Source organism: Callorhinchus milii, unplaced genomic scaffold (genome assembly GCF_018977255.1).
Source record: "Callorhinchus milii isolate IMCB2004 unplaced genomic scaffold, IMCB_Cmil_1.0 Scaffold56, whole genome shotgun sequence".
Lineage (NCBI taxonomy): Eukaryota > Metazoa > Chordata > Chondrichthyes > Chimaeriformes > Callorhinchidae > Callorhinchus > Callorhinchus milii.
Window position 1 is genome coordinate 243,154 of NW_024704797.1, and position 11,825 is coordinate 254,978.

General features: G+C 53.5%; 1 protein-coding gene across 2 annotated transcripts; it reads right to left on the reverse strand.

The window, feature by feature from the left end:
- Window positions 1-246: 246 nt before the first annotated feature.
- nprl3 (NPR3-like, GATOR1 complex subunit) lies at window positions 247-10,506 on the reverse strand. 2 transcript variants are annotated; one of them, XM_042345521.1, is made up of 14 exons: window positions 10,289-10,506; window positions 9,472-9,541; window positions 8,636-8,674; window positions 7,747-7,879; window positions 7,352-7,426; window positions 6,855-7,008; window positions 5,553-5,631; window positions 4,943-5,080; window positions 4,113-4,269; window positions 3,453-3,559; window positions 2,486-2,615; window positions 1,599-1,791; window positions 987-1,179; window positions 247-509 (listed from the first exon to the last, which is right to left on the reverse strand). In XM_042345521.1, the coding sequence occupies exons 1-14, from the start codon at window positions 10,461-10,463 to the stop codon at window positions 344-346; spliced, it is 1,809 nt and encodes a 602-aa protein (XP_042201455.1). In that variant the 5' UTR covers window positions 10,464-10,506; the 3' UTR covers window positions 247-343. The 2 variants fall into 2 exon arrangements, with proteins under 2 accessions (XP_042201455.1, XP_042201456.1); XM_042345522.1 differs by lacking the exon at window positions 8,636-8,674.
- Window positions 10,507-11,825: the final 1,319 nt, after the last annotated feature.

Sequence of the window (11,825 nt, forward strand, 5' to 3'; positions counted from 1 at the left end):
ATGACGTATCAGACATCGCAATTGGTACCATAACTTTTTGGTCACCCTGTGCACACAGTCACTACACTTTAACCGTGCGTCCTGTGAAGCGCTTTGAGACATCTCGAAGACGTGATAGGGCGCTACGTCAAATGCCAGGATTATTATTATTATTATTATTACTGCTGAGTAAACAGAGACGTGCGTGTGCGCGCGTGTCTGCGTGTGCGTGTGGAATAATATTCCTGCCGGGAATCGAACCCGGATCCTCTCGTTTGCTTGCGAGGCGAGCGAGCGAGTGAGCGAGCAAGAGAGCGCTCTGACCACTTCACTACAGGCCTCCGCGCAGGTCTTAAGCGGACAATCACACGAAGGGCGACTGGAAGACGGAGATGATGGGGTCTTCGTGGTTCCGGACCACCAACACGCTGCGGAACTTGTCGATCAGCATCAACAGCGCTGAACGCCTCATGTTCTCACTGTACATGATCACCTCCAGGTGGTGACGTCCCTGGAAGTAGTGGAGGAGCCTGAGCGAAGGGGGTGGGGGAGAGGAGGGGGGAGAGGGAAGGGGGGAGGGGAGAGAGAGGAGAGAGGGGAGAGAGGGGAGAGACACACACATTATTAATGAAGGTACCAATAATAATCCTCGCATTTGACCCGGCGCCTTATCACGTCGTTGAGACATCTCAAAGCGCTTCACAGGATACGCTGTAAAGTGAAGTAACTATATTTCGTGGCAGCCAATTGCGCCCAGCGACGTCCCCACAGACAGTGGATTGAGTGACCGGATTATTATATATTTTTTGGAGGGATTATCACCATCCAAATTTGCCCAACATTTCGAACCCAGGAGTGCTCTAACCACTGAGCCACAGGACGCCACTGTGTGTGTGAGTGTGTGTGTGTCAGGGTTAGAGACACAGATACGCACACACCTCACACACACTGTTGTGGAATCTCTCTCACACACACACACACAGACACACACGCACACAGACACGTACTTGGCAAACATCCGGAGATCCTCTGGGTTCTGGGCAGCGGGGACGTTGAGGATGGCTCTTCGCTCTGTCTCGGACAGACTGGCCAATAGCGTCTCCGTCACTCTCTTACTGAGCGGGGAATCTCCTCCACCCAGCAACTCCGCACTCGACGTCTCCATACTGGGGCTGGTCAGCGTCATCTCATCACTGCTCGCTGTGGGCAGGACAGCACAGAGCCTCAGTAACACAGTAACCCTCCCTCTACACTGTGCGTCCGTCCGCACTCCCAGGTCAGGGTTAGAGACACAGTAAAGCTCCTCTACACTGTGTGTCCACACTCCCAGGTCAGGGTTAGAGACACAGTAACGCTCCTCTACACTGTGTGTCCACACTCCCAGGTCAGGGTTAGAGACACAGTAAAGCTCTACACTGTGTGTCCACACTCCCAGGTCAGGGTTAGAGACACAGTAAAGCTCCTCTACACTGTGTGTCCACACTCCCAGCACACCAGCACAGATACGATGGTGGGGGAGAGAGAGGGATAGAGAGAGAAGGGGAATGAGTTCAGAGGGCTCCAGTGTGGGGAAGTGGAGTGGGGGAGGGGGGGGGGAGGGAGGGGGGAGCAGTACGTACTGGGGGAGCCGAAGCTGAGAGCGTTGGGGGTGCTGAGGCTCCTGCCCCCCACTCGGGCTGGGAGGGGCCTGTCCTGGTCGCGGCTGGAGCCCCCCTCCTCCCCGCCGGCCGGCACCAGCAGACACACGTACGTGTGGAGCTGTATCAGCAGCCGGTGCTGCAACATCCAGATCATCATCTGTACCAACTGGGCCTGGAGACACAGGGAGAGAGAAAGAGAGAAAGAGGGGGCGGGAGGGAGACAGAGAGAGAGACAGACAGAGGGGGGGAGAGAGAGAGAGAGGAGAGGGGGAGGGAGACAGAGAGAGAGAGGGAGAGAGACACACACACACACACACAGAGAAAGAGGTTATTATAATAATCCTTGAACTTGACACAACGCCTTATCACGTCGTCGAGACGTCTCACTGTGCACTGCAAAGTGTGGCGACCGTACGCTTTGTGGGCGAAACGTGGGCAGCCAATTGCCCCCATCAGCCGTGGGCTGAGTGACCACATTATTATTATTATTTTTTATTTATCTTATTTATTTCTGAAGGTATGGTCGATTGCCCCCGGAAAAGTGATCCGCCAATCAACTGACAAGTGAGTTCCTACGTACTGCTAGGTCAACCGGTGCGTGTGTGTGTGTGTGTGTGTGTACGTGCACGCGTGTGCGTGTGTGTGTGTGGAGTAAGGAAACTTGCCAAAGGTTTCGCCCTGACCTGCCGGCAATCAAACCCAGGTCCCCTCACTTGCAGAGTGAGCTCTCCAACCACTGAGCTGCAGGACACGGGTGTGTTTGTGTGTATGTGTGGTGTGTGTACGTGTGTACGCGTGTACGTGTGGCGTGTGTGTGTGTGTGCGTGTGTATATCTGGGGGTGGGGGGGGAACTGAAGGTACTTACCTCCTGCATGGGGGGAGCGAGCGGATTCTTAAACTGCGAGAGAGAGGTTGGTAGAGAGAACTTTGAGAGAACAGTCAGGATGTCGTTGCCGGGAAATTGCTGAGCAAATTGATCAGCCAGTGGGGAATACCTGGGAGAGAGAGGGGGAGGGAGAGAGAGAGCGCAGGGGTCAGACACACAAAACACATCACCCCCCCCACTCCCCCCATTCGTGTCCGCGCTGTGGCTCGCTCCCCCCACACTGTAGCTCTCCCTCTGCGTGTGTGCGTCTGTTTCAGCGCATGTTTCTGTGTGTACATGTTAGTGCGTGTGTGCTTATGATTGCGTTTGTGTCTGTACATTGGTGTGTGTGTGTAAGTTTGTGTGTATATATGTTAGTGTGTGTGTGCCTATGATTGTGTGCGTATCTGTGCATCGGTGTGTGTGTGTGTAAGTTTGTCTGTGTATATATGTTAGTGTGTGTCTGTTTATGATTGTGTGCGTGTTTGTACACTGGTGTGTGTGCGTGTAAGTTTGTCTGTGTATATATGTTAGTGTGTGTCTGTTTATGATTGTGTGCGTGTTTGTACACTGGTGTGTGTGCGTGTAAGTTTGTCTGTGTATATATGTTAGTGTGTGTCTGTTTATGATTGTGTGCGTGTTTGTACACTGGTGTGTGTGCGTGTAAGTTTGTCTGTGTATATATGTTAGTGTGTGTCTGTTTATGATTGTGTGCGTGTTTGTACACTGGTGTGTGTGCGTGTAAGTTTGTGTGTATATATATGTTAGTGTGTTTCTCTGTGTGTGTGTTTATGATTGTCGTGCGTGTCTGTACACTGGAGTGTGTGTGTGTGTATATATGTTGGTGTGTGTGTGTGTGTTTATGATTGTGTGCGTGTCTGTACACTGGTGTGTGTGTCTGTCTCCGCACTGTGAGGCAGAGCTGTGAGGATGGAGTAAGGAGGCACACGGTCGGCTCGTGACTCACGTTGAGATGTTAGCATCAGGGCTGAGCATGTAGAAGTTGTTCTCACACAGGGGGTAGATGATGATGGCTTTACCCCAGTACACGAGGTGAGCAGCCAACTGGAACACCTGAGGAGCGCAGTACATAGAGGTCACTGTGACAGCAACAGAGTCCTGCAGCTCAGTGCTTATAGCGCTCGCCTCGCGAGCCAGAGGACCTGGGTTCGATTCCCAGCCGCACCCACACACACAGGCCCCTGTGTCCCCGGCAGTCAGTAGGAATCGCTTGTCAGTCGATTGGGGGATCACTTTCCGGGGGGAATAGTCCCTTCGAAACAACAATAATAATTTGGTCACTTCAACCCACGACTTTTCGCCCACAAAACACACAGTCACTACTTTACAGTGCATCCCGTGAAGCACTTTGAGACGTCTCGAAGACGTGATGAGGCGCTGTGTCAAACGCAAGGATTATTATTATTACCTGTGCCCAGGTGAGGCAGGGTCACCCGTGCCCAGGTGAGGCAGGGTCACCTGTGCCCAGGTGAGGTAAGGTCACCTGTGCCCAGGTGAGGTAGGGTCACCTGTGCCCAGGTGAGGTAGGGTCACCTGTGCCCAGGTGAGGTAGGGTCACCTGTGCCCAGGTGAAGTATGTTACCTGTGTCCAGGTGAGGTATGTTACCTGGAGCAGAGCCAGATCAGCGTCCTGGGCCAGTTGCTGTATGTTCTTGGTGGCTGAGGAGGTTTTGATGACCCTCACAAGGGCGGGAGAGCAATCCACAGGTAACTGTGTCAGTAACACCTTCTCATCATCCAGCAACAGCAGAGCGTGGTATGGTCTGGGTGTGAGAGAGAGAGAGAGAGAGAGAGAGAGAGGGTGTGAAGGAGAGAGAGTGAGAGGAAGGGAATGAGAGGGTGTGTGAGAGAGAACGTGTGAGAGAGGGGGGGGGAGAGAAAGGGTGGAGAAGAGAAGGGGTTGGGGGTAGCGAGGGGGGGGGTGCAGAGAGAGAGGGGTGGGGGAGAGAGAGGGGTGGGAGAGAGAGAGGGGGTGGGGGGGGAGCGGGGGGGGGGGCAGAGAGAGAGAGTGGGGGGGGGAGAGAGAGAGCATGGTAAGGTTTGTGTGAGAGAGTGTGTGTGAAAGAGAATGAGCGTGTGTGTGAGATAGTGTGCCCGAGAGAGAGAGCGTGTGCGAGTGTGTGTGCGCGCGTGTCTCAGGAGTGTGCGCGCGTGTCTCAGGAGTGTGCGCGCGTGTCTCAGGAGTGTGCGCGCGTGTCTCAGGAGTGTGCGCGCGTGTCTCAGGCGTGCGCGCGCGTATGTGACGATTGTGCAACTGTGAGCATGCCTGAGAGAATTGGCGCGCGAGAGTGAGAGCGTGCCTCGAAGTACGCACAAGTATGTGCGTGTGTGTGTGTGTGAGAGCAAGTTGGTCACACACACACACACACACACACACACACACAGACACACACGTGTGGGGAGCAGGTAGGAGGGAGGGAGGCAAGGCCGTCTTACCGGATAGCTTTGAGGCTCCTCTCGATGGCGTTGGGGGGGATGTAGTGGGAGCCGATCTGGTGAATCTTGTGGGGCAAACAGAAGCTCACCTCCAGCCAGTTATTAATGTGTAGCCTCATCACGCCTGTGGTACATAGACTGACACACACACACACATCACCTCAACACCACACACACAACAATCTCGTGGTACAACAACACACACACACACACCCACCCGTGGTATATAGACTGACACACATACAGACACGCGCACAACACATCACCTCTGTGGTACACAGACACACACACACAATAATCTCGTGGTACATAGACACACACCCACCCACCCACCCGTGGTATATAGACTGACACACATACAGATACGCGCACAACACATCACCTCTGTGGTACACAGACACACACACACCCCCCACGGTACATAGACTGACAAACATACCACATCACTCCTGTGGTATACACACACTGACACTCACACATATCCTCAACACCACACACAGTAATCCTATGGTACACACACACTGACCGACACACACACACACACACTGACTGACTGACCAACATACACACACACACACACACTGATACTCTCACCACACAGAGGACTGACCTATCATAGGCTTTCTTCAGGTCTGTGGCCAGTTTACACTTCGGGAGAATGTGGTGAAACGGAGACTGAGAGCCATCACCTAAACACCAACACAACCCAGTCACAAACCCAGAGTAACACTGTCCCTCCTCACGCCCAGGTCAGGGTTAGAGACACAGTAACGCTCCTCTACACTGTGTGTCCACACTCCCAGGTCAGGGTTAGAGACACAGTAACGCTCCTCTACACTGTGCGTCCACACTCCCAGGTCAGGGTTAGAGACACAGTAACGCTCCTCTACACTGTGCGTCCACACTCCCAGGTCAGGGTTAGAGACACAGTAAAGCTCCTCTACACTGTGTGTCCACACTCCCAGGTCAGGGTTAGAGACACAGTAACGCTCCTCTACACTGTGTGTCCACACTCCCAGGTCAGGGTTAGAGACACAGTAACGCTCCTCTACACTGTGTGTCCACACTCCCAGGTCAGGGTTAGAGACACAGTAACGCTCCTCTACACTGTGTGTCCACACTCCCAGGTCAGGGTTAGAGACACAGTAACGCTCCTCTACACTGTGTGTCCACACTCCCAGGTCAGGGTTAGAGACACAGTAACGCTCCTCTACACTGTGTGTCCACACTCCCAGGTCAGGGTTAGAGACACAGTAACGCTCCTCTACACTGTGTGTCCACACTCCCAGGTCAGGGTTAGAGACACAGTAACGCTCCTCTACACTGTGTGTCCACACTCCCAGGTCAGGGTTAGAGACACAGTAACGCTCCCTCTACACTGTGTGTCCACACTCCCAGGTCAGGGTTAGAGACACAGTAACGCTCCTCTACACTGTGTGTCCACACTCCCAGGTCAGGGTTAGAGACACAGTAACGCTCCTCTACACTGTGTGTCCACACTCCCAGGTCAGGGTTAGAGACACAGTAAAGCTCCTCTACACTGTGTGTCCACACTCCCAGGTCAGGGTTAGAGACACAGTAAAGCTCCTCTACACTGTGTGTCCACACTCCCAGGTCAGGGTTAGAGACACAGTAATCCTCTACACTGTGCGTCCACACTCCCAGGTCAGGGTTAGAGACACAGTAACGCTCCTCTACACTGTGCGCCCACACTCCCAGGTCAGGGTTAGAGACACAGTAAAGCCCCTCTACACTGTGTGTCCACACTCCCAGGTCAGGGTTAGAGACACAGTAAAGCTCCTCTACACTGTGTGTCCGTCCACACTCCCAGGTCAGGGTTAGAGACGCAGTAAAACTCGCTCTAGGCTGTGTGTTAGAAGGTTACAGACACAGTGGAGTGACTGTGACTCACTGTCAGACATGGAGGCCACCTCGTCCTGAATGGCTAACATCAGCTTGGCCTGGCGGCTCAGGTACTGACATCGCTGTTCCTCGTGCTGCAGAACAATGGCGATCCGTCTGGACAGGGTGTGCATACAGGCGATCACAGAGGGCCCTGCGTTAGCCTGTGGGAGGGGGAGAACAATAATATTCCTGGCATTTGACCCGGCGCCTGATCACGACGTCGAGACATCTCAAAGCGCTTCCCAGGACACACTGTAAAGTGTCGTGACTGTGTTTTGCGGGCGAAACGTGGCAGCCGATGGCGCCCGGCGACGTCCCCACAAACAGCCGCGGGGTTGAAGTGACCGAATTATTATTATTTTGAAGGGATTATTACCCCTGGAAAGCGATCCCCCAATCGACTGACGAGCGGGTTCCTACTGACTGCCGGGGACACAGGCATGTGGGGGTGTGTGTGTGTGTGAGAGAGAGAGAGAGAGAGAGAGAGAGAAAGGCAGCCATTACCCTTAAGGCAAACACTACGTTGAAGAGAATCATCGTTGGCATCTCTCGCTTTGGAGACGGATCCAATTTAGACACCTGCAACAGAGAGTGAGAGAGGGTCACTGTGTCTCTAACCCTGACCTGGGAGTGTGGACGGACGCACAGTGTAGAGGAGCTTTACTGTGTCTCTAACCCTGACCTGGGAGTGTGGACACACAGTGTAGAGGAGCTTTACTGTGTCTCTAACCCTGACCTGGGAGTGTGGACGCACAGTGTAGAGGAGCTTTACTGTGTCTCTAACCCTGACCTGGGAGTGTGGACACACAGTGTAGAGGAGCTTTACTGTGTCTCTAACCCTGACCTGGGAGTGTGGACGCACAGTGTAGAGGGAGCGTTACTGTGTCTCTAACCCTGACCTGCAGACCCAGCGAGTGCTGGAGAAGTGTCGGGTGTCCCACGAAGCGCACGTTGTCGATCTTCAGCTCAAACTTCCTGCCGCACATGTCTGACTTGGTGGCCAGGATAGTGGCCAAGATGGCGTCTGAGAACCTTGGAGAGGCCAAAGGGAAGAGAGATTATTGATCGGGGAAAATTGGAATGAAAATAAACTTACAGGAAATAGGATCAACCGTGTAAATCAAATATCCCCCCAGCCCCACCCCACCGGCGCCCTCTCTCTCCCCCCACCCGCCCTCGGCTGATTGTTGATTGGAACCATCCATTGGGAACTAACTTCTACTGAATCATTTGCTGATCACTTCGACTGGATCTGATCACTGGGTAAAGGAGGTAGGCAAGCAGGGGAGACACTGGACAAGGTGGGTGGGGAGAGGAGAGGTAGAGGAGGGCTTGGGTGTGATAGAGAGAGAGAGAGAGATGGGTAGAGAGAGAGAGAGAGAGAGGGATGTGGAGAGTCAGGGAGATAAAGAGAAAGACAGGCACGCAGACAGACAGACACAGGTAGACAAAGTAAGAAAGAGATGCAGAGAGAGACACAGTCTGCCTCTCATTGGAGATGGAGAGAGAGAGGCAGAGTGAGAGAGACACACATACACAGACACGGAGAGAGATGGAGAGAAACGGAGAAAAAAAAAACAGAGATAAAGAAACAGACAGAGAGAGACAGAGAGAAAGACACAGAGCGACAGATAGGTAGAGATAGACAAAGTAAGAGAGAGAGACAGAGACAGAACAACGCAGAGAGAAAGAGGGAGAGACACACGCACACCACACATAGAGAGTGGGGCAGGGCGGGGCAGGGCAGGGCAGGTCGGGGGTAGCTGGCGAGGAAGGCAGATCTCTTACCCTGATACCAACTCTTCGTCAGTTGGAGGAGACGGGTTTCTGAAAGGGGTGAGATGATGAGAACAAACCAAACAGAGACTCACACAATCCCACAACAACAGGACAACCCGGGTGGGGCGGGAAAGAGAGCCAGGTACACGAACACGGGCTCCACCACACAACCGTCCTCACGACAACTCGCGTTCACCCAGAGAGACACCAACAGATAATCAGACGTCCTATAACCGCGGAGTCCTGCAGGGCAGTGGTTCGACTCGCAAACGAGAGGGCCTGGGTTCAATTCCCGGGCAGGTCCAAACCTTCGGCGAGTTTCCGTGCTCTCCGCACACGCACACGCACGCACGCACGCGCACACGCAGTTGACCAGCAGCAACCCGGCTGTTAGCAAACCCTCCAAAAACAAACACGTGGCCTTACCGTGTCTCCGAGTCATCTCAGAGCACCTCCCGGCAAACACCGCGAGGCGAAGCGACCGTGTATTTTCGTGGAGCGAGACGCGGCGGGCCCCACTGCGCCCGGCGACCTCCCCACGAACGGTCGTGGATTGAGCGACCGGTTTATTATTGTCGCGAAGGGATTATTACCCCCGGAAAGCGATCCGCACACCAACTAACAAGTCACTCCTACTGACAGCCGGTAAACCGAGGCCCGCGCGTGTGAGCGGAGTAAGGAAACTTGCCCAACGTTTAGTCCGGCCCAGGTCCTCTCGCTTGGGCCAACCACACTGCAGGACGCCACTGACCCAAAGGACGGTGTCTCTGACAACGCAGCACTCCCCCCCCCCACCCACCCCCAGCGCAGTGCTGGACTGAAGGCGTAGCCTCCGTGAACAGTACCTGGAATCTCCGTCCTGGTCCTCAACGCTCTCCACTGCGCTGCGGAAAGCATATCGACTCCTGGGAGTGTCTGTGGGAGAGACGTCAGTCAGTCAGTCAGTCAGTCGCCGGGAATCTGACACGCGAAGGCGCGCACTGAATCACTCATTGCTCTCAGTCACTACACACTACAGACTCACAGTCACTACACACTGACACACAGTCACTACACACAGACACACAGTCACTACACACACACACACACAGTCACTACACACACTGACACACAGTCACCACACACACAGTCACTACACACACACTGACACACAATCACTACACACACTGACACAGTCACTACACACAGACACACAGTCACTACACACAGACACACAATCACTACACACACACACTGACACACAATCACTACACACACTGACACAGTCACTACACACTGACACACAGTCACTAAACACAGACACACAGTCACTACACACTGACACACAGTCACTACACACTGACACACAGTCACTACACACACAGTCACTACACACAGACACACACAGTCACTACACACACACTGACACACAGTCACCACACACACAGTCACTACACACACACTGACACACAGTCACTACACACACACACACACTACACACACACAGACACTACACACACACTGACACACAGTCACTACACACAGACACACAGTCACTACACACACACTGACACACAATCACCACACACAGACACACAGTCACTACACACAGACACACAGTCACTACACACACACTGACAGTCACTACACACACACTGACAGTCACTACACCCGCAGACTCACTGCTCTGGGCCCCGGGCTGCTCCTGTGGCCGCAGGAAGGGGTATCTGAAGAGCAGTTTGTTGCCGCGGCTGCCGGAGCTGACCAGGATCACGCTGACGGGGCTGCTCTCCTCGCCCATGGCCGCCACCGAGCGGGAACCCCGACACAGCACAGCGCCGCCTTCTCGGCCTCTCATCGCTGGACGCGCGCCGCCATCTTGGCAAAGGGAAGACGCGCCAGCCGCCATCTTGGTAAAGGGAAGGCCCCCGCGCCCCGCCACTGGCCGGCCGCCATCTTGGTAAAGGGAAATCAGCGTTAGTCGCCATCTTGTTAAAGGAAAGGCTCCCCTCCCGTTCGCCAGCCGCCATCTTGGTAAAGGGAAGGCCCCCGCGCCCCGCCACTGGCCGGCCGCCATCTTGGTAAAGGGAAATCAGCGTTAGTCGCCATCTTGTTAAAGGAAAGGCTCTCACTGTCAGCCCATCCCACTCCCACTCCACTCCTGACTGACTAAGCCAGTGTGGATGCGGTTAGAGGAAGAGAAAGGGACCAATCAGTCCAGGCTCCTTGCTCTCCGAGCCCGGCTGACGATGATAATAACAATAATAATGATAATAGTAATAATCCTTGCATTTGCCACAGCGCCTTATCACGTCTTTGAGGCGTCTCAAAGCGCTTCGCAGGGGTAAAGTGAACTGACTGTGTAGTGTGGAGTCCTGTAGCTCAGTGGTTAGAGCACTCGCTTTGCGAGAGAGAGACGTGAGTTCATTTCCAGACAGAGGGCGAAACCTCGGGCAAGTTTCCTTACTCCACACAGAGCCCTAATAATAATTCCTCCAAAACAAAAACGATAATAAATTGGTCATTTTCAATCCACGACTGTTTGTGGGGCATTGCTGTGCGCAATTGGCTGCCGCGTTCGCCCACAAATATACAGTCAATTCACTTTACAGTGTGTTCTGTGAAGCGCTTTGGGACGTCCTCCCGACGTGAAAAGCGCTGTATCCAATACAAGGATTATTATTATTATTTGTGGGTGAAACGCGGGGGCCAATTGCGCACAGCGACGTCCCATAAACAGGCGTGAATTGGAGTCCGGCAGATCAATATTTACACAAGAAGAGGAAGAAGAATGCGGTCACCCCAGCAGCGCGTTGGGGCATCGGCTTATACATGTATAAGCCGATGTGGCTGCCGTGGTTTGCCACAAAATACACAGTCAATCAACTTTACAATATATATTCCGTGCAGTGCTTCGAGACTTCTCGACGACGTGATAAGCCGCTGTGTCAAATAGAATACAGTATAAACACAGTAAGCGATGCTGACATAACATCCACCACCAGATGACAGCAGACCCAGTGGCTGTTACAGAATCTTGCGCAGGGGCGATACGCAGATGAAATTGTGTTTTTATCATGTTTTATAACCTCAAAATGCTTCCCAGTTCTTAGTGCTGTGACTTTTTTTTTAAAACAGGCAAAAAAAGTCTCAGCTTTCTGCCTTCCCAATTAAGCTTGTGTACAGCAATGGGGTGGGGGTGGGGGGCGGCGGTGGTCTG

Excerpts from the sequence above, each read along its gene's own strand:
- nprl3 (XM_042345521.1), bottom strand. The coding sequence starts at position 10,463 with ATGAGAGGCCGAGAAGGCGGCGCTGTGCTGTGTCGGGGTTCCCGCTCG. Across the intron at positions 9,542-10,288 it reads GCAGCCCGGGGCCCAGAGCA|ACACTCCCAGGAGTCGATAT; the intron begins GTGAGTCTGCGG and ends TCTCTCCCACAG. Across the intron at positions 4,270-4,942 it reads AGGAGCCTCAAAGCTATCCG|ACCATACCACGCTCTGCTGT; the intron begins GTAAGACGGCCT and ends TCTCACACCCAG.